This window comes from Gavia stellata, chromosome 2, assembly GCF_030936135.1.
Source record: "Gavia stellata isolate bGavSte3 chromosome 2, bGavSte3.hap2, whole genome shotgun sequence".
NCBI classification, from domain to species: Eukaryota; Metazoa; Chordata; class Aves; order Gaviiformes; family Gaviidae; genus Gavia; species Gavia stellata.
Window position 1 is genome coordinate 14094492 of NC_082595.1, and position 21244 is coordinate 14115735.

The 21244-nt window shown below is 37.3% G+C and overlaps 1 protein-coding gene across 1 annotated transcript in view; it reads right to left on the reverse strand.

Annotated features, from left to right (window-relative positions):
• Nucleotides 1-20397, reverse strand: part of THADA (THADA armadillo repeat containing) — a 166465-nt gene extending 146068 nt beyond the window's left edge. The window contains exons 1-20 of the mRNA XM_059835931.1: nt 20322-20397; nt 18827-18921; nt 17130-17260; nt 16254-16402; nt 16063-16095; nt 15172-15224; nt 14048-14234; nt 13312-13403; nt 12792-13012; nt 11107-11806; nt 10305-10487; nt 10012-10167; nt 8723-8845; nt 7740-7863; nt 6159-6307; nt 5095-5305; nt 3584-3719; nt 3099-3235; nt 2534-2692; nt 1184-1341 (exon numbers count right to left, since the gene is read on the reverse strand). Of these exons, the coding sequence (XP_059691914.1) occupies nt 1184-1341; nt 2534-2692; nt 3099-3235; nt 3584-3719; nt 5095-5305; nt 6159-6307; nt 7740-7863; nt 8723-8845; nt 10012-10167; nt 10305-10487; nt 11107-11806; nt 12792-13012; nt 13312-13403; nt 14048-14234; nt 15172-15224; nt 16063-16095; nt 16254-16402; nt 17130-17260; nt 18827-18921; nt 20322-20397 (3273 nt within the window). The remainder of the gene's footprint in view (nt 1-1183; nt 1342-2533; nt 2693-3098; nt 3236-3583; nt 3720-5094; nt 5306-6158; nt 6308-7739; nt 7864-8722; nt 8846-10011; nt 10168-10304; nt 10488-11106; nt 11807-12791; nt 13013-13311; nt 13404-14047; nt 14235-15171; nt 15225-16062; nt 16096-16253; nt 16403-17129; nt 17261-18826; nt 18922-20321) is intronic.
• Between the last annotated feature and the right edge of the window lie 847 nt (nt 20398-21244).

Below are 21244 nucleotides of genomic sequence, written 5' to 3' on the forward strand. Positions count from 1 at the left end.
TTGCTTAATAACATAGCATTTCTGAAAGGGCAACTACTCATGTCTGCTTTCTAAATAAAGCTAAAGATGCTACAGTTAGAGCTGACTCATTCTAAAATACCAATTCCTTTTTGACTCGGAACAGATTAAGGAACATAATAGTGGAAATGCATACCTGTTCTCTCATCTACCATCCACACTTCTGCAACAATACAGAGTGCAGGTGTTAACCACATGAAAACATGAAAGCCAGAGACAATGCAAGAATAAAGATACTAACACTATTTCCATGGCACCACAACATGAGATAACAAAAGTAGTAAGATCTGCGGTACAGTATGTTTTATGATAGAAAGTTCCAACACCTAAGGAAAAACTAAGTAAATATTTTCTGTTGGAAAGAATAAGATGTTAAAAAGTAGTATGTCTTGCATATTTCAATCTTCCATGTAGACACTGGCTGTGTTGAAACCATATGGAAATGAAAAGGTCATCAATTAAAAACAAAAATTTAATAAACACAAAATATTTCCCAAATAAATGCCTGTGATAATCTAATTTCTTGTAAACACTGCACTCATTCTACAAGAGACCCAGATGGCATATGAACATTTCTGATCTCTTAAATAAAAAAAAACTGGAGTAAAAAGAGAGTCATATTACATGCAAATTATTCATAATTCAGTCTCCTACGTAGGACAAGACTATGGCTAGTCACAATGTTTGACTTGCAGAATTATTGGTTATGAAGCTCAATTAATGAAGAGCTTTAAGCAAAATCCCAACATCTAGGGTTCAAAATGAAACAGAAGATGTTTTGAATATAAGCCAGTTTAGAAGATTTTTAGCAACTCTATTAACGCCCAATATATACCAATACATATATACCGAGAGATGCACACTGGTATCCCTGAACACAGCATACATCTTATAAATAACCCAATACAATTAGAATGAATATTCCTTGAGTTTGTTAGCTATGTATAATAATTTCTCCACTTATCTATTACTACTATAGTTATGACTTCTGAATACCACTTCATAAAAAAGTAGATTGTTAACCAAGTATAATAGAACAAGAAAACCATGAGAAAAACATGGCAATAAAAAAATACTTATTCCATACAGAACATATATTTAAGAAAAAAGTTTTCAGAAAACTGCCTTCCCTCCCCGCCAGAAAGTGAAGGTTTTACTTCCCTACCTGTTCTACAGTAATCAGCCCATCTGAAGGTTCAGATGCAGCCTGTGAAGGTAAAAGTTTACACAGTGTCCCTAAGAGCAGAGATACTTCCTTCATGCTTCTCCAGCAACATACAAGAACCATTTGTGCTGTGACATCACACGTTTGTCTTTCTTTACCTTAAAAATAAAAATCAACAAATGTAATAGTGTAATTCAAGGTTCTCAGACAGGAACTTGTGATTTGAATTTCATTTAGCCTGATCTTCTTACAAAACACAATTAACTATGAAAAAACAATCTAAACTTGTTAACCCAAAAGATAATTCAGTTCTGCTGACCCTAACTGCTTCCACTCCTGAACACTCACTGTATTTTATTCCACTTGGAAAAGGCAGCAGTATAACATTTCACCAGGAAACTGCTGTTTTAAAGAGTGGAGGTCTTTTGGTCACAATTGGTATTCACCTGCACACTGAACTATACAACTGCTTAGAACTTTGGAGCCAGAGCGCAACAAACTCCACGTCAATCATCAATCCATCACTCACTGTATGTTACTTGGTTTTTAACCCAGTTGCCCCCTGAGGAAGAGGCCTGGCAAAAGCATCATGTTTCTAACGCAACATCCCCATCTGGTGGCCACTGTGCCACTTTAACATATTTCTAGACTTCTTTTCATGAAACAAAACATATGGCCCAAACAAAACTATTTTAAACATAGGAAAAAACATATGAGGAAAGAAAGTACAAATATTTAAGACTTAAAAAGCCTACATAAACTATTAAACTTAAAAACGTACAGATATTCTATAAATTCATACTAGCATACACCAAATATGCCAAAGTTTACTATTTCTTTATCACTGTAAGGCTCAATTTTATAGCTGGCATTCATTAAAGTAGACAAATGCCATCTAACATTTTACCCCTGGAATCTTTCAAACAGAAGCTTCTGCTTATGTAATCTCATGCAACAAGTTTTATTGCATGAACATATTCCCCATTAGTCCTGTGTACACTGGTGAGGGAAATCACACTAACACCATTCAAGAAGAAACGCATTAGAAATGCTGCTTGACAGAAAAGGTGTTAAAGATTCCCTGGCCAGTGCAGTTAAGGCAATAGAGTCTAGGCCAATATCAAAACAACTCATTTTCACTCGCGCTTCAAGAGAGATTAACCACAATCTCCCAGAAACACAGTGAATTAGTCTTTAAAACCATGCCCATGAATAACTAGCTTCTGACAGATTTACTGAAGAAGTGAAACATTATACGGAGCAAATAACTTCCAATTTTGATCACCCACGTAAAATGCCTGCTCTATAAAGAATATCTTGATTTAATTACTAATACAGCATTGGATTTACCTCTCATTTCTGTGCAAATATTTTCCATTGGCCTGCGGTCAGCCAGGTTTTCAGACTCTACTTTGCAGTGTTCTTTCAAAGTTTTTGCTTGCGTAAAATAATCATTCGTGTCCTGTGGTTGTATCTCATGCAGAATCATCTGCAGACGACCTGCACTTTCTACGCATTAAATAAGAAGAATATTTAAGATATTTCTGGCTTTTACTTCTATTTCTTTATACAAATGTAATTCATTTTGGGTATATAAGTACAAAAGAAAGCTATTAGCAGCAAAAAACAAATCTAAAACTATGGTGATTACGAGGATTAAGGAAGAAAGAAAACTGGACTTTACAGTCATCTGTTTTTAAACAGATGCAACACCACAATCTGCAATTTATTTTTTTTTTAACGCAGAAGTCAAGACAACCTCTACCAGAAGTTAAAAGAATGGCTTAAGATTCTGACATAAAATGAGAAATTGAAAGGGAGGGGTGCTAGCTGTAGTTCTGAATTGCTATAAGACAAGCAGAACTTAAGGAGCTCCAGATTTTAACAGAACTTTTGGGGGGTTTTGTTTGTTTACCTGAATCACTATCCATTGGAATAAGACCCTCTGGTGATGAGCTCTGCACTACTGGTGATACTACAGCGGAGAGTTTGTATGACATCATAATGAGCCTGGCCACCATTTCCTTCCATTCAGCTACCAATGTCAAGTTACTTAAAAAAAAAAAAAACAAAACCACAAACAAGAAGCAACACAACATGGATTAAAATTTATTTTATATGTAAAAGAAAGAACTGAAATTATAAACACTTCCATAACAGTATTTATGGAAACTATAAATACAGTACCATTTGACAAGTCTTAAGACTGAGTTTAACACATACAAAGGAAATGTCCGACAGCTAGCTAAACAGTGCAGCAGGCAGCAAGAGTTCTAAAAGCCACAGGTACTGGATTTCTTTACAAGTAACACTGTATGCTTTTATGTTCTCCTGAGCAGCTCTTCTACTGTGCTTAAACATGGAGTTATGACTTACTATTTAGCTATATGTTTTACTTACTTAAAAGGTAATTGCTGCAAAGCCCCAGTTATACAATGCACTCTCCCATACATTGGGAATGATGCTGCTGCTTGAAGCAGAGACTTCTTAGCTTGAAATATTTCTTCTTCAACATTCACCAACAAAAGCTTGATAACTAAAATTTTAAAAGTACAGATTTGCATTATACGTACATTTTCTAACAAATCTGCTTTAAAGAAATAGGAATAATGCCTGTTTATACAACAATTCAATGGAAAAATGCACAGCCATTTCTTTGTTTACACTTTTCACTCTTTTGTTGTTTAAATAAAAGTTATTGTTGATTTTCAGTTACCTAAACTCCAGCAATATTTGTTATAGGCTATTTAGTCTACCTGAATCAAAAAGCAGCTGTGAAAAGCACAGCCCAGATCTGTACTTGGGGACAATCCCCCAGCTCATGAAGTCAAGCAAAGTTACCTACCGCATACTGAAAGTCAGACTTTGCCCTTAAAGCCAGGTTAATACAACAAACAGTTCAGCAGAGTATTAAAGATCAGAAGCTTACGGTTAAATATTTGAATCCTACATTAGCCACTAAAGGAGTTGCCCAGTTTTCAAGGATACACGTGCCTATTTTACTTACATTTACACCATGCAGCATCTCAATGTCGGAATCAGAATGAATTACAGAGCCTAACTACGGATAACTATAAACAGGAGATACTCTATAAAAATGAGACATGAGGTTACCCATACATTTGCTTCATTTATGGCAACCACAACCACGTCTCAAAATTATGATCTCACTGCATATGAAGAAAGTATTAATAGGCATCCATACAGAAGCCAGTAATGGCACGAAAAATTATACAATAGTGAGTTTACTACAAATTACATCCAATGCTTCATTACAAATAATGAATTTAAATATTTTAGTTTTACCGCGTATTACAAAAGGTGGAGGAAGTCTGATTAACGAATCTGCCAAATCTGCCAGACCTAAAGCCTCTCAGCTTTCATCCAGAGGCACTAAACCAAAGAAAAATATTCCACATGTGAACAAAGGCTAATTACTGCAGAAATGCGTGTGCAGGACTGCAAAGCACTCAGAAAAATGGTTCTAAGTGAACAGAGCTCCAAGGGTCAACACTGCAAATATCAAGTACTGGAACATGACACAGACCAACTACAGCTGCCTTCGCTCTGGGTGAGCAAGCTCTTAGAGGAAGCAGATGTTATTTTCCCCGCACTTCATGTGCACAACTTCATCAGGCTAGCTACCAGGGCCTCAATGTCACTTTCCCTCTGATCAAAATAACAACAAAAGCCATCTTCTAGGAATGTTCGATAGCCTCAACATGGACAGGACTAGATTAAGATCTTACTAAGGCACCTGGCTTCTTAACAGCAAAACAAAATATACTTCAAATCCTATTAGAAATAAGCATCTCTTACTCGTTATGCCTCCTACCAAAAGCCTTAAGGAAAAGCAATAAGGTTTCAAATAAATGTAAAAACCATGGGGGTTCATTTCCCCAAAAGCTTACCTGCTAAAGTGTTCTTCTCCACTGTACTTACTGATGTGTTTTCATCCATGTGGGAGTTATGCTCAACCCATTTTCCTAAACAAATATGCTGTAGTCCTTTATGATGTACTAAAAAGTTCAACAAATATGAAGCAGTGACACAATCGTATGGTTTGGTACTTGTGCTAAGATCCATTGCTGCTTGGAATAGGAGATCTAAATTTTCAGAATCCTGAAAAAAAACCCAATATTGATCATTTTATTGTGCTTCCATATTGATTTAATTAAGCTACTTAGCACCCTGGAATCTAAGAATCTGCTTTTCAGTAAGTTTGCTGGTAGATATTTCTTAAGAAACACATTTTGTATTCTGATCACCTTACACTCAAAACATGCACATGTATGTATTTAGCAAAGACACAATTACATACACATTGAAGATGGGGATGGTCATTTATAAATCAGTATTCAAACACGCTGCACTTCACAGGAGGATGGTTTTTTGGTTGGGTTTTTTTTTTCCCCAACATACTGTGTTTTATATGCTGACATCACAAAGAAGCATAGGTTATTAGGAAGCAGTATTTGTTCACCAGTACTTATGAATTTAAAAGTAACTTTTTATGAAGTAATAAACAGAAAAATCAGCATTGTATCAAAGGGCAAAATTTGGGAGAAATCAAAAAAAGACAATCAGATAATGAAATCTGAGACCAATCAGAAAGGAAAGGAAACACATAGCTGAATTTCTTAAAATACAACTCAAAACGCCTCAATCATTTACAAAGGGAAGTCACAGCTAAGCAAGGAGCTTGCATTAACTGTTTCTCTGATAGTTCACAGTTATACCCCATGAACTTCCCAAACTCCTTCGTCCATTAGTGAAACAAGCCTCCTTAGGTAAGGGCAGAAGCTGTGTAAAAATATATAAAAGATGCTAGCTACAAACACTACTACTGCAGGCAACTTGGACAGACTTCTAATTTTCAGGAATTATGCTTTGTACCTAACCCAAGTACCTGGTATAATATAGAACATGCATCTTTCACGAAATTACTCCCTTTGAACTATTTTTAATTACATACCTGTAAATTAAATGCAACATCACGTAGTTTCATCAAAAGCCCAAATGCCAGAACTTTTACTTCCTCAAAAGTACTGGCAAAACACTGGATCAAAGTTCGGACACGAGCAGAATCAATCTCCTGATCCAACTGAAAAACTTGTACCTGGCCTGTTCAAAGAAATCAATGCCTTACATGGCTTTACTGTAATTTTTTCCAGAATAAGCACTGCATTCACATTTTGCTTAGCTATACTAAAAGCAGCATTAAAATAAAATTCTAGTTAAAGCATTATCTTAATATTACTTACTTCTTAATAGATTTTAAAATACCATGTTTACTGTTGGGAAAAAAAGAAGGTTACCATATCCAAAAAATTACTCTCAGTAATACAGAAAGTAACTAATTGCCAAAACCAGAATCCCATTTATTCACATTAAATTCAGCATTGAAAATAACCTTTATTTTAGCTGTGCTTAAAAATTCTTTTCCTAGAGGTATGTAATATTAGAAAATAATTCTTCTCAAAAAAGGTTTAAAAAACCTTCAGTGTGTTTTGGGGTTTGTTTTTTTGGGTTCTTTTTGTCATAGGAATAATCCCCTAAAATGGAAGCCATTATAATTTTTTGCTTTTAATTTAGATTTAAAGGAGTCATGACTTCTGGCAACTGACCTAATGCTGTAAAAGACAGAAAATTTAAGATGTAAACAAGTGCACCACATTCCAGAACAGAACACAACAGCAGCTATATCTCCTTCATAGAAGTAATGTCTGGCTTCTGAAATTCTAAAGCTGCTATTATAAGCAACTCTCAATAAAACTTTCTATTAAAAAAAGGCAGCAACAACATACCAAAAACTCATAATAATAAAATTATTGTGTTCATGATTTACCAGGGGTTTTGAGAAAAGATCTACCAGGAAGGCATTTTTTCTTCCCTCTCAAAATCAACTTATATGTTTCATTTCTTTAAAAAAAAAGTTACAATTTAAGACTGAAAACATACTTTTATGCTGGCCACATGATCCAGAGACAAGATTTAGCAAGACCATCAATACTCCAAGGCTCTAATACTTCTTGGATTGGGGTTGTCATAACATTGTGAAGAAAATTTGAAGTAACTGCAGCACAACATCATAACCTGTCCAATTAAATTCTTCCTTATTTAGTATAATATCATGAGCATATGCAAGCCTCTTCCATCAAGAGTTTTTATGGTCTCAATGTTTTAAATTACGTATTATCAAGAGGTTAGCACAGAAAAAGGGGGTAAAATTATCAACTACATGAATCTTGTCCAAAAGTTTTCTTCATAATAACAAAAATTCATTGAAAAACCTTGCTAAAAAACAGGCTATGAAAGAAAATTCCAACTTATGAAAGATATTCAACAAGCCATGAATATCTGCATTTACTTCAATATTCCATTTCCCAATAAAATTTGCTATCCTTCCTTCAGGTAAAATGAAAGCGACACAGGAAATGCCATAGAAATTAAGGACTAAGAATACTGTTTTACTTTGACAGAAATTGATTAGCTGGCATGAAAGAATATTCTTCAGTACCTCCCATTGCTACAGCCTATAGATAAGGCTTCTCACCTTTTGGAACAGAAAATATTTCTGCTACTGATCCTAAAACAGTTAGTGCAGAAAATCTGGTTGCGTGTGATGACCCAGGAAACAGTACCTCAAAAAGTCTGTCACATACAGATGACATGAAATCCTGAAAAATCACAAGAAAAAAATTTAAGCCAGTTTACTCACTGCCCTACAAACAAAAGTCCTAGTAACTGAATCCAGGACATTCTGCTTTACATATTACCCAAAAAAATATGACATTACAGTTAATTTTGGAAGAATGGGAGGCGTACCTTCATAGTACTGACAAATTTCTTGTTTCCTAGAGTACAGTGAAGGCCAGACAATCGTATGTTTTATTTTAAAAAAGATGGCCATTGTATCAAAACCTTGAAAATTAGTTGAACAAGAAAAGCAGAACTCAAGACAAGAAACAGTTTAACATAAAGAAACTGATTATGTGAGCCTTCAAATAGGCAAAAAGGACAAATACAAAAGAAGTCTTCATACAGAAGCCTTTGTGCTAAAGCTCTGTCATTCATTATCTCACTGATCATTCTGGAGAGCTAGAAAAAGGCTGAAGCTCAACAGATCTCTATTTCAAGCCCAAGTAATGCACATCATTTAAAACTTGCTACTAAACTGCCAGCAGCTGACAAGACGTTTACCTGAAAATTTTAGTTTGGATTGGGGGTACATCTCCAGTCATTCCCCACTTACTGCTGTTTCAGTTCACATCATGGAGCAACCCCTCAGAAAATAACCTGTATTGCTTTATGACAAAATTAACTTTAAAGATACCCTCCAAATACTAATGGGCACTGAGTTCATGAAACAACAGTACATTTAGACAAAATTAACTTGCGTAAGTACATACTGAGTGGACAAGGTCCTCAGCACTGTTTTGCTTTACAGGTTTCTTCCTTCTGCATCGCATTATTTCCATTTTCTTTCAGAAATGCTATACCACCTCTTATATCTGTATCTCTAGCAGTCTAACTTACTTTATATTGCTGCAAAATCCTCAAAGGATGCCTTTTAGTTGAGTTTTCAAGTAACTCTTGCTTGGTTTTATTTTGTTCCAATTTATAAAGCACCTGGGAACTTTCCTGTATCCTGCAAAATAACTTTTAAAACAAAAGCAAAACATAGGTAAGGCAAGAATCATTGACAGTTAAATAAGGGAAAGGGGGCTTTTCAGCTTATTTTCCAGATCATATTTCTTGTAATTTTTAAAAAGTTCATATACAGTATAAAACAAAACAGATCCTTCTCTCTCCACTCCAAGTTTTTTGCTCCCCATCTCTTGTGACCAGCTTTTTTCCCCTTCTTCTGCACCTCCGACACCTTCTTCCATCTTCCTTCTTAAATTCATGCCTAATCTTCTCCTCCCACCTCCCCATTTTCTTTGGGACATATGTTCCTCTATAAAAAAAAGCTCAATTAATGCATATAATTTTATAGCTTCAGTGTCTCTTTCAGAGTTTGACTCACCTCAGGAGTGCTTCCCCCAGCTCTTTTATTACCCACTAGTATAATTTCCTTTCTTATTACACTCTCTCTAACACAGTTTTTCCATCTCATATTCCTCAGTCTGCACCAGGCGAGAATGGAAAGAGATGGACTTCTCTTTTGTTTCTGCCAAACCTATTCCCTCAGTTTTCCCCCATCTCATATAAACTATTTTCTCCTTCCACACTGCTTTCTTTTGCCATTAACATCTTCCAAAACGTTCTTTATACATACGTGGTTTCCTCATTTTATCCATATCCTTCTACCATGATCAACATGTGACCTCAGCAACTTCCACAATGTTGACACACTCAATCCCTGCAGACTATCATAGCACAGCCACATGTCATGCTGTTCCCTTAATATTCCTCTACCTTGTGTTCCAAGTCAGGTTGCTGAGGCTGATAAAGTGACTGTGAATTTGCCGGAGGTCTGGTAAGTCTATATAAGCATGCTCTTAGTCCACAAGAACGGCAACACAAGGTTCATTGCTTACTCTACAGCACATTGCTTTGCTATTGGTAAAGCATGCATATGCTGACAGGTTAAGTAATGCTAACTACCATTCATGATCAAGTTACTGTGCCTATCAATTTTTTGTTTAAGCCATCCTTGCCTGCAATGACTTAATCAACATTCAGTTGCGCAATACATACAACATAGTTCTGGTTTTAGAGCCTCTGCTCTTTCAGATGAGCAACTTCGTAACATACTCTATTTTTTAAATGCTATATAACTAACATAATAAGCACATTGGACATAGTTTATAGTTTTAAATTACCTTTCTCAGTAAAGAACATATCTGTTGCCTTACTGAAGGAGACTGGCTGTTCAAGTTGTACATAATAAAAAATTGGATTAGTTGCATTTCTTCCGTAGACACAATTTCCGTGCTACGATGGGTTTCACACAGCAAACCTAAAGCATCAATGCAAACCTGAAAGATATTTAGATGTTAACCATAAGAGAGTTAGACACCTGTGATGTTGTTGCTTCAAAACAATGACAGCACAGTGTTTAGGATCAAAGCAATTATTCTAATTTAAAGACAAAAAAAATATGTTGTCCCTCTACCTGATTGTGCTGATGAACTAGACCCTGCTTTATACATTCAATGGATACAAGACCATTGCTCATTATATTTGAAAGTTCCAGGTGTCCGTGAGCCCTGGCTGTTCTCAGGCATGCCATCAGTGCTCCGAGAGCTCCCCTAGTACTGCAAGAGCCTAAAGAAAATGAAAAACAGTAATAACTATAGTTCGATTAACACAGTAAACAATGTACTAATTGCAACGCTTGTCAGAAACTGCCCATACATCCAACACATGACCCCTAGCCCCCCTCTTATTTTCTATCCCATAAACTGCAAAAGACAGTCTGTCATAGATTCAACTAGTTTTAAATTGCCTGGTACCCAAAAAGCTGCTTCTTCAACATGTCATATGGAAAAACAACCTTCTGATGTCTCACAAGCCATTATTTTAGAATTACACCCAATTATGTCAAGAACTACAAGAAAATCATAAATCCTGTATCCACGTATTTGCAACAAAAACTGATCTGTAAAGCCCTGTTATCAGACATGTCTATGTAAGAAATAATAGCAGAACAGGAAAAGTAGTAGAAAAAATACTGACATGTAACAAAGCTCGGCACATAAAGAGAACAATAAGGCACCCACAGTTAGAATACTAATTATTTGCTCGTGGCATGAAGACACACTTATGACTATTATGAATTCCACCTTGAAATACTAATGGCAATAATAACCATTTGGAATTTTTCTCCCAAATTAATTTTAACAATAATGTATCAGAAATCACATTTCTGAGATTGTTTTTTTTTTTAAAATCATTATTACAAATACAGTATTTATTTTCTTACCAAGATTAGCATCTGCAGAAGCCTGAAGAATTCTAGTCATGTAGCTCAGACTCTCAGGGCTGTATCTGAGCAATTTTGGTAAATAGTAATCCATTACATAAGTAGTTTGGTCATGGTTCCCTTCACACAGTATTACAAGAAGAGGAGAAACCCAGATGTCATGCCACTGGTCAATCCAGGCGCTTTCTTGAAACCTCGAAGTAAAATGAGCTTTGTGATTTGTAAACATGGTTTCCAAAAGATCACTAGCATAGGGTGCAAGAGACTGATCATTCATCACGTCCAAGATTTGTGCTGGAATTGTTCTGTCCAACTGCAGTATATTTTCAGTGCCCACACACTCCACAAGACAGCCAAGAGAAGCGTATTTCCCTTTCACGTGCCATTCCAAGCTTAGTAAATGCTTTGTCAGCCTTGCAAAGAATGGGTCTGATTTTTCACTGTATCCAGTAATGGTGGTTCGGTGTATCTTAAGAAGATTCTTGAATATCAATTTGGTTTGGTGTCTAACAGCATCCAGAGGGTGTTCCCAGTGTGTATAAATGTATTCCAGTAGCTTCCCAATTATATCTGAGTTCCCATTAAGTTTGATTTTTAGATTTGGGGAGCCTGAAACAAGGACAGCTAGTGCTGAACTAGTCCAAATAGCAAGGATTCTAGACAAAGACGTTGCCATACATGACTCTCTTAACCTTTTAAAAAGAACAAACAAAAAAGTTCATTATTTGCATTTGTCAATTTTTTTTTTAATTTTTATTTTCAAGTAATTATTTATCACATTAGTTTACCTCACACTAAAACAGGTAAGGAGACACTAACCATTCATTGAAGAAAAGGAACTAATGCAAAAAGGAGGTAATGAATTGGATGTTGCAAAGTATATGCTCAGTCACCTGACATGCTGTTATCTGGTCACAGCTAAAACCCTTAAACATGGGGGAAAAAACCCTGACAAACCACTACACTTGCTATTCTAAAAACAAAAATAAAAATTAATATCCACATGCTAATATTTTAGTGGCATTATGTTATTGCATGCTCCTTTAAAATACAAGGAAAACTTTCATTGCCGTATAAACCCATAAAAATGGGTACCATACGTGCAAAAGCAAAATTACAAAACTGACCTCCAAGGCAGGAACAAAGGATGAACTGAATACACGTTTTATTCTCCTATCCAATAGTACTGGTAGTCCATTAGATGCAAGCAGTCAATGCTTGCAAGCAGAAAAAAAAAATTAAAACTCATCTTACTTCAGGTATTCCAGTCACTGGCACACTTTGTTTTCTTCTGTACTTTTAATAGCATAGGAGGTGATGTCCTGAAACTAAAATTTATCTGTCTACATAACAACTGATGCTGCCACACCTTAACATCAGGTATTTGGTAAACTAATCCCACTTATGGTGGAAAAACAAAATTTCATTTTAGCATGCAAGAGAAAATTGTAACCTAGAACTATCTATGTAATATCAAGACATTATATTTTTCAAACTTACAGAGTTATTCTGACTATATTAAAAGAGGTGACATGATCTGTGGCAGAAACAAGTATCACTACACCGAAAACAAAGAGATACTCTACCAGAACCATATGAGCCGTGCAAAAATACAAGTAAAAAGATCAACCCCCTCGTCCCAAACATGAAACAATACAAATCAAAACACAGGCTTACTCTGAACTCAATGACAACAAGACTGATGCGATATCTAATAACAGTTTCTCTCCATTTTCACCCATGGTGCCATTCTTCCATTCCAGCATAGCCAGTGCTCCATGGCAAAGAAAGAGAAGGACAGGGTCAGGGAGTTCTTCCGTACACAGAGCCCCACAGTTACTCACAAACCACGCTGGCACGCTTGCATGTTTCATTGACCCAAGAAGCAAGTCACTGACCTGTAACAGCAAAATAACACCCATTACAGTATCTCAGCACGGGAGAAAAGCCATTCTGTGCAAAACCGCAAATCTTAGAAGATCTGAAGAGATTTCTTGGACATTGTTTTCTCAAATTCAAAAACCTGGTTTTATTATTTCATACAGCAAGGAAACAATAAAGGATTTGCACTCCAGCACAAGACTGATACAGAGGTTGACAGGTCCTGCTATCCACATCAGCAAAGCCTCTGAACAACACTGGTAGCACCGAATAACGACACTACATTTCACAGTCTGTAGTGAAGAAATACACTTACCAAGGAAGGTAATTCAACTGGCTCATACATAGCTTTAGTAAACAGAATAACGGCCAGTCCTGAGGTATTCTGAACAGTTTGCAGGAGAGTTTCTACACAGCAGAGAAAGATATTTTACATTAGAGTGCAGCAAACTTTGTGTGCTAGAACTATGTATCAAAATTATAAAGACGGTATTGAATTTTCCTAGACTACTTGTAGCTGTATATCACAAATCTGTAGTGTCCCCGTGGATAGCAAGTATTAATGAATTTATACTCTAGTGTAATAGGAAACTCTTAATACCTTTTAACAGATAGAAAATATAGAACTGCCCAGCAAGAAAAGGAGGACTGTGGCAAAGCCTACTGATATATATATTAAATTCTACTGTATAAGTAGTAAACACAATTAGTTATAGTGCACCAATAATTAGTTCTAACAGGCATAATTCATACAGATATATACCTTTTTGGTAGGCACAGACATTCGGTGAGTCTCAAAAGTATTTCTGTTAGTTTCTAAATTATTAGTAATGGCACTTACTTTGCTTTCTTGTAGTAGTACAAGTACACTCCAGAATTATGATCTACAAATCACAGCTTGCCAAAAGACCTACTACTGCTCCCACTCCCATTAATTTCAGCAGTTCAATTCCCATTCAAGCTAAACCAAGTTTTTACGGGTACAATTTGTGTTTACTAAAGACAACAAGACTGACTTAAAAATATTTGGGTTTGAATGTTACTGAACTTACCATCCATTACAAAGTTTGTGGAGCTTTTCAGTAAACTACACATGCTTTGCCAGACAAAAGACTCATGGTGTTTCCAAAGACTTCCCTGGATATTTTCTTGTAATTTCTGTACAAGCATCATTGAAACTTTAATGGCTATCAGTAAATCGTGCATCAACTGAGTCTGAACAATACTATTTCCATGATTCTTTCTGGGGAAAAAAACCCAAACAGACAGACATGCACACAAAAAAGAAATGAAAACCATTCTTCACCAGAATCCCCAGAAAACTAAATTCTGCCAGCTTCAGATAGAATTAATGGTAAAAACTAATTTATTGATTTGACCAGACATGTAACTATAGGAAAACAAGCAGCAGTGTTTTAAAATGAAGTTAACAAACATGACAAATTCTACTATGGTTTCTGCAGGTTCCTGTGACAAGCTTTCACTCATTTGATTCTGCCTGAGCAGAGATTAACTTTTCCAGAAACTTTCCGAAAAGACCAACAGAACAGTGCTGCTCCTTTCTCATTTTTCAAGCAGTTCCTCCATGCGCAAAGCATATTTATATGATTCGACTATCTCCTAACACGAAGACAGACAACATGTAAACTTTCAATGTACAAAACACTCCATTAAGCACCCTTCTCCTCTGGGTACATGATGAGAGACCACAGTGAAGAGGCTTCACTTTATGCAATGCTGGAAAAAGTCAAGATATTAAATGATGACTACTGTGACAGACTAAACAGAATATCAGTACTCATGGGAAGTGGAAGAGTATTACTCTACTTGAATTTTAAGAAGTGTATCTATTAATTACAGTGTTCAGTCACAATTCAGATAGCAAAACCACAACTCAAAGGCCTCCATTAAAAGTAGTAGCTCGAACAAAGTATCGGTGCCTTAAATATTACCACCTTTAATTTTCTTCCTTTCCCCTCTTATTTTGTATCATCATATTGCCACGAAAGAAAAGAAACCCATCAGCAGCTATTTTTTGTTTAAAGTATGTATCACTGTAAAATGACATTCCCATCTTCAATCAATGTATGGCTATTAAAGTGATATTCCAAACATACCAGATTATCTTGCAAGAGTGACATAAAAACAGATAAAATACAGCTTATATTGAATTAACTTGCCTGTTTTCTTCCTGTATGTCAAGAAGCGACTTCTGCAGAAACTGAAGAACTAGTGAAAATAATTATGGTGTGAAGTTATTTGAAAGAGAAATAGAACAGAAAAATTCCAGCAAAGCAATCACACATACACATCATACCCAGACACAATGAACAGTTATCCATATAGTGATGCTTCTTGGACTCTATAAACAAATTAAACTGAAATTACAGTGCAGATCCAAAGATGCAATGCTAAAGCAAAGTCTCAAGCTGGTTTGCGACAACCTGGTACAAACCAAGAGCTTCCAACCCACTTGGCCCAATCCCGCAAGGTATTGAGAGTTCTGGTTCCTCAATGAAAAGCTGAAATTACCAAGAGCTAAAGACAGAGCAGCAATAAAAGGTCCACAGGAAGCTTTGAACTTTATGTGCATGCTGAGAGCACAATACATCAAGTTATCCCATGTTACCAGCAGATCAGACTTCTGTCAAATTATTGCCAAACAAAATTCTTGCCACAGTAGGCCTGGGCTTGCTATAGTCAAGACTGGCTGTTCACAGCTCAGCGTTACCACATCCAACTTCATCATGAGGCAGAGCACAGAGAACACTTCACGTAAAGTAGCATCACCTCCCCCAGCCCTTTAAGAATCACTCACTGGTACCTTTTCAGATTTATATCTAGGGCTGCTCAGCAAAGCAAGACTGATCCCTGGTAATTAAAGGTACAAATCAAGGGAAAGTCTTTGACAAAAAAGTACCATGTGAGGGTACCAGTTATTAAAAATTAACTAGGAGGAAGTCAGATCTGATAGATCTTTATGCCTACTTCAGGTTACTTCTTCACACACAACCCTCCCCCCCAATAAACTTCAGTGACACTTATTTTACTGTAAATATAACTTTACCTTCTTCAAACAGGTTCTTAATACTTGCTCTACCTAGAGGAAAGAAAATACATTTTAACTAGTGAATACTAGCCAATACTATCTATTTTACATAGATAAAGATGGAAACATTACTATTAGGTGCCGCACCAAGATGTAAACCAACATCAAGCAAGCTAAAAAAGAAGACAATATATTCAACGTTATTGTACCTAAGCTGAAGTCCTCCATACAGGAAGCAAGGTTGTCCAGTACTTTTCTGTACAAATATATGTCTGTGGTTTTCAGTTCTTCCCTAAGGCAGCATACAAAGCTTTGTACAGCTAATGTCATAAACTCTTCAGGGAGGCTGTTTAGTGAACTGCAACAGTAAGAAACAGCACGATCAGTTAGCTCACACCGAGGTGTTAAATATCCACTTGACTTAAGTCCATGTCAGCTAAAACTCCAATAATAGATAGATGTTGCTTCCTGCATGAAAACATATTCTGTTTTAAAATAAACATGCACATTTATACATTAACCAAATACAGGACGGAAGCCCTGCTTCTCTCAGGGGGACAACAAATGTTTTTGGACGTAGAAATTAAGACAGCTAAGCACTGTACTTTAAAAATGTTAAGGCTGTAATAAATTCACTAAAAACTACAACAGTAATTTTGCAAAAGAAAAACTTAATTGCAATAAAAATAGGCACAAGAAACCATAGTCTAGTTATGATTCCTCTGAACAGTCTTGTCTTTGTCTAAGTTGAGATTTTTTTTTTTTAAACGGAAGTATTTTAACTTTCTACTCTAATACTGGATTTTAAAATTCAAAGTGCTAATTACACACTATGTTTTCTTTCCAGTAATGAAACAGATCAAAATAATACTTCACTTTGAAGTTATTTATCCAGTGATATATTGTATTATTTATAATTAAGATTTTTAAATAGGCAGGAAAGAAAAACATATTCATATATTAGTTTCACAAATTTTCAATAATTAAACTACAGCAATTTGTAGTGCACAACAAATTACTGACTTCTAGTTAAGGAGAGCATTTAAAAAAAAAAAAAAAAGAAGGCTTACTATCTAATTTTTTACCTTGCTAATACTTTTTTCAAGGGATTCTTCGCACCCAGCGAAAAATACGTCTCTCCTAAAACATCCAAACAAGCTTTAACCATGGGATCACATGCTGAGTTTTGATCCATCTTCTTTACCAATGGCATAATCTATAATCAACAGAACACATGATCAATAAAAACTCTGGATATACCCTCGTCATTAACAGAGGCAAAATTCCCTCTCATCCAAGCATATGGTGCAAAACTGTCTTCCCGGTACCATATCCTGTTAAGTTTTAGGTGTTGAATAATGTTCCAAGAACACCTCTGATACCAAAAATACATACATAGATAATAGGAAACTTGGTATCACTTGCCTTCCATCATCTTTAATAACTTCAGCCCTTGCTAATTTAAGTATTAGAACTACATTTCTACCCAATGCACATGCAGCAGTAATAACTGCTTTTTACCTGCTTCCAGGAATGTTTAAAACATTATAGAGTTTTGTTTTGGGTTTGTGTGGCAAGGTTTTGGTAGCCTGGGGGGGCTACAGGGGTGGCTTCTGTGAGAAGCTGCTAGAAGTTTCCCCTACATACAACAGAGCCAAAGCCAGCCAGCTCCAAGACAGACCCGCCACTGGCCAAGGCTGAGCCCATCAGCAACAGTGGTAGCACCTCTGTGATAACAGATTTAAGAAGGGGAAAAAAAAAAAACAATTGCGCAACTGCTGCCAAAGAGAGGAGTGAGAATATGTGAGAGAAAATTTTGCAGACACCAAGGTCAGCAAAGGAAGGGGAGCAGGTGCTCCAGGCACCAGAGTGGAGATTCCCCTGCAGCCCGTGGTGAAGACCATGGTGAGGCAGGCTGTGCCCCTGCAGCCCATGGAGGTTAACCATGGAGCAGAAATCCACCTGCAGCCCGTGGAGGACCCCACACCGGAGCGGGTAGATCCCCGAAGGAGGCTGTGACCCCATGGGAAGCCTGCGCTGGAGCAAGCTCCTGGCAGGACCTGCGGACCCGTGAAGAAAAGAGCCCACGCTGAAGCAGGTTTGCTGACAGGATGGACTTGTGACCCCACAGGGGACCCATGCTGGAGCAGTCTGTTCCTGAAGGACTGCACCCCATGGAAGGGACCCACGCTGGAGCAGTTCATGAAGAACTGCAGCCTGTGGGTAGGACCCACATTGGAGAAGTTTGTGGAGAACTATCTCCCATGGGAGGGACCCCACGCTGGAGCAGGGGAAGAGCATGAGGAGGAAGGAGCAGCAGAAACAACGGGTGATGAACTGACCACAACCCCCATTCCCTGTCTCCCTGTGCCGCTTGGGGGGAGGAGGCAGAGAAAAAAATCAGGAGTGAAGTTGAGCCCGGGAAGAAGGGAGGGGTGGGGTGAAGTGAAGGTGTTTTTTAAGATTTGGTTTTATTTCTCATTATCCTACTCTGATTCTGATTGGTAATAAATTAAAGTAATTTCCCCAAGTCGAGTCTGTTTTGCCCGTGACGGTAATGGTGAGTGATCTCCTTGTCCTTATCTCGACCCACAAGCCTTTCGTTATATTTTCTCTCCCCTGTCCAGCTAAGGAAGAGGAGTGATAGAGTGGCTTTGGTGGGCATCTGGCATCCAGCCAGGGTCAACCCACCACAAGTTTATTTTAGAATTTTATTTCCCATTAACAGTGCACGACACACTGTCAGTTACCAAAAACTACACTAACAACAGTGAAGTCTTACTTGTTTAATACAGTGGATCTGCTGGATGCCATTGTTCAGCTGTGCGCAGTGCAGAAGCAGAGATGCTAGGTTTTGCTCTTCAGCCTTTGAAAACCCTACATTTGGAAGACGAGTCTCTTTTTAGAAAGGAATTACAATAAGCAGTACAAACAATACATAATTTATAATAAGAAATCACTGCTTAATTCTTAGGGTTTTTTCCTGTTCCAGTAAACCTACTGGTGCCACAATCCCTTAAGTCACCTTACAAGACCTTTACACCAAATTTTTTTTCTAACGAATGAAAAAAAAATACAAGTTTCAGTGCAATATAATAGTAGACCTCATCTTCAGTATGAAGACCAGTTTCACAAAATCACAGCATGGCTAAAGTTGGAAGGGACCTCTGGAGGTCATCTGGTCCAACCTGACTGCTCAAGTAGGGTCATCCGGAGCAGGCTGCCCAGGACCATGGCCAGATGGCTTCTGAATACCTTCGAGGATGGAGACTGACCAACTTCCCTGGGAAACCTGTGCCAGTACTCAGTCACGCTCACATTAAAATAAGTGTTTCCTGATGTTCAGAGGCAACCTCTCGTGTTTCAGTTTGTGCCCATCGCCTCCTGTCCCATCACTGTTCAAAATGGAAAAAAGCCTGGCTCTGCCTTCTTTACATCCTCCTTTCAGCTATTTTTTACACATTGGTAAGATCCCCTTGAGCTTTCTCTTCACCAGGCTGAAAAGTCCCAGCTCTCTCAGCCTTTCCTTGTAAGAGGGATGCTCCAGGCCCTTCATCATCTTAGTGGCCCTTTGCTGGACTCTCTCCAGCATGTCCATGTCTCTCTTGCACTGGGGAGCCCAGAACTGGATGCAGCACTCCAGGTGTGGCCTCACCAGTGCTCACTAGAAGGCAAGGAGCACCTCATAGTAACTTCAGTATACAAATCTTGTACTACTAATTTTTGGTTTTGTTTTTTTTAAAGATCACTGGAAGTTTAAAAAAAAAAAACCAACCACAAAATAAATGAGCATTTGAACAGTATCTTCAAATCAAGTTAACTACAGAAAATACAAAGACTGGGAAAATACACTCAAGATGATCTCCAGATATCCCTTCCAACCTCAACCATTCTGTGGTTCTTTGAAATTCAGTGTTATCCCACATATTAAGGCTAGTACTTCAGGTAGCACTGAATTACAGGCCTGCAAGGGGGATCACAAGTAGGACCTTCTACCACCTTCACACCAATGATAATACAAAGCAGAGAGCTTTCAAAGCAAAGACACTGTGCTCTAAAAGATTCTTTTAACTCTGCCAAGGTAAGAAGTCATTGTCATTACAAAACAAAAACAAACCACAAAAAAGCAAACACACCTAAAACCCACAAAACAAAAACACCAGAAAGAAAACATAACAAGAAAAAAAAATAATCAATTTCAGTAGCTACTCAAATGCATTCTACTAACAGAAAAAGTAATTACATAATGTTAGTTCAGAAAAAAACACCACACTTACTCTGAAGTTTTTCAAGCTGCTGATCGTCAAGAAAGAACGCATCTACCTGAATTTCCTTCTTCTTCTTTAAAACCATTTTAGCTGATTAAGAGATACCTGCTCAAAAAAACACCAAACAGGTTTTAAACACATTGTTTTGAAAGCATAATTACAAACACTTCCTATGATAATGGTCTTTTCACTGTCCTGAAATAATGTTTATTGCATTTTCTGTGCAATTTTTTTTTTTTTCAAAATAATAGCTCTCTTTAATTTTGTCAACTTCAACTACTTCAAGCATTTTGTCCAAAATTCACCCAGACTTCATGGCACAAAATAGAACACATAGAAAACAGGATTTCAGGATTTGCTGGATGACTGACAAACTGCCTCACTAGAGTTTTTACTGCACTTGTTATGTAGTCTGTGGCATGTCCCTGGATCAGAGTTTAAAAATATCATGCAGAAGCATGGAAATCGCACTGCAAAACTTCGTGCTCTGTTTTACGGTTCAAAACTCATGTAACTTTTATTAATGTAAAGTCAGAACTATGTAGCAAAGCAGTTCTGTTTCTTTAAAACTTATCAATCCGTGTTCACTATAATGGATGTTACAGACAGCAAGTTATTTTTCTTCTTTAAGGTAATGGCAACTTACCACGCACGACAGTTTCACTGACTTATGAGCTCGTTATCACAGAACACCTGAGGTGGGGAGGAACCTCTGGAGCTCACCTGGTCCAACCTGACTACTCAAGTACGGTCACCTGGAGCAGGCTGCCCAGGACCGCGTCCAGGTGGCTTTTGAACATTTCCAAGGATGGAGACTCCACAGCCTCTCTGGGCAACCTGTGCCAGTGCTCAGGCACCCTTACACCACATCTGGTGCTTCCTGATGTTCGAAGGGACCCTCCTGCTTCAGCCTGTGCCGACTGCCGCACTGA